At 35.5% G+C, this 5,277-nt stretch overlaps 1 protein-coding gene across 1 annotated transcript; it reads left to right on the top strand.

Moving 5' to 3' along the window:
- Positions 1-3,983: 3,983 nt before the first annotated feature.
- LOC102860726 (olfactory receptor 4N5-like) lies at positions 3,984-4,910 on the top strand. Its single transcript, XM_006883261.1, has one exon. The coding sequence runs from the start codon at positions 3,984-3,986 to the stop codon at positions 4,908-4,910; it is 927 nt and encodes a 308-aa protein (XP_006883323.1).
- Positions 4,911-5,277: the final 367 nt, after the last annotated feature.

Raw genomic sequence — 5,277 nt, 5'->3', positions numbered from 1 at the left:
CAGAACTTTCAAATCTTACCATAGGAGCTTGATTGTCATAATTTATAATTAACATTATACGATCATTAGATGATTTTAAAATATAGTTGTTATTCTAATAACTCCCACTGGAAGTACACAGTAGGATTGTGATCTCCAATCCCCAAAGCATTTTCTTCATTGCATCATAAAGAGTTCAAAATCAAAGGATTTTCCTTTGTGAAAACACATTTTTGTGAACATTAGAAGGAATTGTCAGTTAACTTTTTATCATGAAGGAGAAGGCTAGTTACTCTATGTGAATAACATAAGAACATTGAAGATTGAAATTTATGGTAGGTATTCATATTAATTTGAAAAACAGAGGAAGAGAATATAGAATGCAACTATTTTTCTGGTTTAACTGCTTCATTGGAATGTAAAGGAAAAAGAGTTTAAAATTCAACAGGAAAAAAAATTCAACAGGAATAACTTAAGGCTAAAATCTAAATTCAGCAATGTCGTATTTTCCATTTTTTTCTTAATATGTCTTCCATTTTTTCTTGCCATTTAATATTGCTTTTAAAGTAGAACAAAAGTTTTAATATCATTATTACAATTAAGTGAAGTTGTCAATAGTATTTGGAGAATGGATATTTGGTGTTAAAACACATCTGTGTTGAAACATGACAGATAAATATTGTTTCCTCAAAGTACAGATGAAAGAGGGAGCTCTGTTGGCTCAGTGATGAGTTGTACTGTCAACTCAAAGGCACTTGGTTTGACTCTACCAGCTGTCCGTGGAAGAAAGATGGGCAATCTCCTCCTGTGAGATTTAATTTCTAAAAATCCACGGGAGGGTCTGCTATGAGTCAGTTCTGACTCGATGGTACATAACTACAGCTGAAAGGAAAGAACAATATATAAAGGGTAAGGTGAAGTGTTCCAGAGATAATCTTAATAGAGTTTATAATTTTACCTGTTAGTTCTGATCGTTTAGTATTAAACAATTAAGATGGTTGATTATTTCTATCATTCACTTGTATAGAACTTTGATGGTCAAGGACACAAGTAGTAAAGCTCAGAAATACTTGATATGCCAAGCACTAACTGCTATTTTACATGGAGGCTTTACTAAACATTCATAAGAATTTTTACTCTATATTCTTTACTGGTTGGATCAAAGGTTAAGTTACTCTAATGCTAACTGAAAGACTTGAAGTTAAGTATATCCAGAGACTCCTGGGAATAAAAACCTGTTGATCTACATGGGAGAAATCAGCCATTAAAAACTTACTGAAATAGTCATCATTATGCTCTACCCTTTTAATCTTAATATCATCCATGTTGATTGAAAGAGTAGAAACATACTTTCTTAAAGAGATATAAAGTCAGGTTTCTTAAGATTACATGGCTTTACAGATCCACACACTGAATTGCTGAGTTTATGGACACACAATGCACATTTCACTCTTGGGAAATTTGTTAATAAATTAATTTATTAGAGTTCTATTAGTAAAAAATTTCATTTTGAAGACATGTAAATAATCTCATCTCATTAATTCATAAGATAAAATATTTGACGGAATGGGAAGTATGAATAAGAGTTTCAGATCAGAAAACATCAATGAAGATGTTATTTAAGGTAGATACTAAAGAGTGAAGTACATCGTTCTGTGAGTAAAAATTTTAGTCTGCATAGAAAATGTTTAGATTGGATGATGACAGGAAGTATGCATATTTCTCATTCTTGCTTAGAATGGAAAGAAAATTAAATTTCTGGTTTTAAATACAATGGAAATACACTGGTAGAACGTATACAATCCAGTAGTATAGTTCTTAGAAGTAGAGTGAAAGAAAATGGGGAATTGAGACAATGAAGAAAAAAATGAAAAAGAAGATAAGTGTGGGAAGTGAATATTATGTGTCTCATCCTAAAAATGAGAAAAGTTTCTCTTTGAGTTGTGGCACTGGAGAAAGCCTGCTAAATTTCCCACCGAGAACAAAAAAGAATGAACAGATATGTCTTGGAGAAAGTGTAGCCCGTTGGAGGCAAGGATAGCAAAGTGTCATCTCACAAATTTTGGAAATGTTGTTAGGACAGATTATTGCTTGCAAAGGGATATCATGCTTGGAAAAGTGGAGGGTTAGCAAAAGAGAGTACTATGCATTTCTTTGTCAGAATCAGAAGACTCTATTAATTAACTGACCAGAAACAAAAACTCATTGCCTGAAAAATTAAAGACAAAACAAAACCCACTGTCATTGAGTAAATTTTGACTCAGTTATCCCACAGCACAAGGTTGTTTTAATGTGCCATGAAGTTGAGTACAATTTGAAGCAACCCTATGAAAAACAGATCTGAATGCAGTCCTATCTATCGCCATCATCTGTGACACACTTGAGCCCATTGCTGCAGTCACTGTGTCAGTCACTGACCCATCTTGGTAATGGTCTTCCTCTCCTTCATTGACTCTTCACCTCTCCAAGAATGATGTTCATCTCCAAAGAATAGTCTCTCCTAGCAACATATCCAAAATATGTGAGATGAAACTTTGCAATCCTTGCCTTTTTAAGAAGTACTCTGGCTGCATTTTCTCCAAGACATATCTGTTTTGTTTTTGGAAGTTCATGGGATATTCAGTATTCTTCATACCACAATTCAAAGGCATTTATTTGTTGTCTGTCATCCTTACTCCTTGTCCAACTCTCAGATGCCTAGCACAATATAGAGCTGTGTAATAATTTTGCAAGACTGCAAATCTTTATGGAGATGGACTATTTCATCTTTCTGCAGAGGAATTCTCGTGGGTTCCTGATCAGGGGAGTCTTTAACCATTTTTTAAACAAGACGTTTTTAATGAATTGAAATGGCAAGAAATTGAAGAGATGAGTATATTTCTGTTTGAACTCCTTCCTACAAATTTGGCTCAAGTAGAATGTTTTCCCTCTTTATAGGAAGGCCATAATGTTATTTTTTAGGGGCATCATTTTTAAATTTATTTTTCCCAGCAACTTACTTTAGACCAAACAATGCTCATGTGATCAACATTTTTTCTTTACTCTCTAGTCTTTGTATGTGTGTGTATGTGTGCTTGTGTATGTGGTGTTTGTGTATTACAATGTCTTGCATCAGTTTCATAAATTGTACATTTAGTTACAAGTAACCCATGGAAACATCCATATCAACTACTTTACTCAGCTTTAAAGATGTATATTATTATTGTTATATATTGTTGAGTCAAAATTGACTCAAAGCTGACCATTTAGGAGGTTTCAGAGGCTGTAAATCAATCAGGAAGAGACTGGCCAATCTTTCTTCTGTGGAGCTGGTGATTTGATTTTTTATTTTACTATTTTATTTCTCTCTCTATGTTTCTAAGCACCATCTCATTAACATTTTGATATAAAATAGTTCCTTTCAGTATTCTATGTTTCTTTCATAGCACCTACTTAAAACATGTATAATTTTAAAATAGAATGTGAGGAACATGGTGATGTATGTATCACATTATTGCACTTGTTGTTATTGTTATGTGCCATTGAGTCCTTTGTGACTCATAGTTACCTCATTTACAACAGCTCTGAACCCTGCTCTATCCTGAGCCAAACTTAATGTCTCTGATATACCTACCGCCATGACCCCAGTCACTGACTCAACCCATCTCATCAAGGGTCTTCCTCTCTTTCACTGAACCTCCACCCTCCCAAGTGAAAAAAAAAAGAAGGCAGAAATCCCAGAGTTCCATATTGTAGGGACGTGGACTCCTAAAGCAGAGAGCGATTCCACAGAGATTCATTATTGATTGAGACTAAAAATAATGGCCTGAGATAATGAATTTTTTGTTTGTTTTTCTTTAATATAAAGAAATAAAAGATAAATAGATTTAAGTAATAATAGTGAATAAATATAAGAGATGGTTATTTTTAGATGACATCATGAGTGTCAAATGTTATCTGATGACTTATAGATGGGTAAAGTGGAAATAAATTTTCTGATTCTTAATGCACTTCAGGCCAAAGAGATGGAGATCAGAAACAGTACTGTGATGACAGAATTTGTCCTTATTGGTCTTACCCAGTCTAGAGAGATCCAGCTCCTGGTCTTCATACTAGTCTTGTTTTTTTATATCATCATCCTCCCTGGGAATTTCCTCATCATCCTCACCATCATATCAGACCCTGGTCTCTCGGCACCTCTTTACTTTTTCCTGCGAAACCTAGCCTTCCTGGATGCATCCTACTCCTTCATAGTGGCTCCCAGGATGCTTGCCGACTTCTTCTCTGAGAAGAAGGTGATCTCCTACAGTGGCTGCCTCACTCAGCTCTTCTTCCTGCACTTCCTTGGAGTGGGGGAAATGTTCCTACTTGTTTTCATGGCCTTTGACCGCTACATTGCCATATGTCGACCTTTACACTATTCGGCTATCATGAAACCTAGTGTTTGCTATGTACTAATGTTGGCTCTCTTCCTTGGAAGTTTTGCTCATTCTTTTGTACAAGTGGCACTTATCCTTAACTTGCCCTTCTGTGGCTCAAACCGACTGGATAACTTCTTCTGTGATGCCCCACAGATCATCATGTTGGCATGCACAGACACCTTTGTAGTGGAGCTCCTGATTGTCTCCAACAATGGCTTGCTCACTCTCCTGTGTTTTCTGGGCCTTCTGACCTCGTACGCTGTACTCCTTTTTCATTTAAGAGGACATTCTTCTGAAGGGAAGAACAAGGCTGTGTCCACCTGCACCACTCATGTTATCATCGTGTTTCTCATGTTTGGACCTGCCATTTTCATCTACACTCGCCCATTTATATTTTTTTCAGCTGACAAGGTGGTTTCTCTCTTCCACACAGTGATCTTTCCTCTATTGAATCCTGTAATTTATACCCTCCGCAACCAGGAAGTGAAAGCTTCTATGAAAAGATTAATTCTCCATCGTGCAGCTAATTGAATGATGAAAACAACATTTAGATAAGTAATTTCAGAAAACTTATCTGTAATTAAATTTTTGTGCTTCCTCATGTGGTCCAGTGAATACGGAGCTGAGCTGCCAACAATAAGGCAAGTGGTTCAAAACTACCAGCTTCTCTGTGGGACAACAATAGATAATTTCCTCCCATATGATTTGTAGCCTCTGCAAACCTGCTGGAGTGTCAGCTATGAATTGGTTCACTCAATGACAATGAAAGAGAGATTTGTTAGAACAATTCTATGCACTAGTGAGAGTTATTTAATGAAATAAAATTGTGATCCTGAAGGTATGTATGACTTAATGAAAATATACATCATTATTAATTTATTGTTATAAATTAAAAGAA

The sequence above is a fragment of the Elephantulus edwardii genome, unplaced genomic scaffold, assembly GCF_000299155.1.
Source record: "Elephantulus edwardii isolate Elephantulus edwardi_28Jun2011 unplaced genomic scaffold, EleEdw1.0 scaffold00026, whole genome shotgun sequence".
Classification (NCBI taxonomy): Eukaryota; Metazoa; Chordata; class Mammalia; order Macroscelidea; family Macroscelididae; genus Elephantulus; species Elephantulus edwardii.
This window is presented reverse-complemented; position numbering and strand designations above follow the sequence as displayed.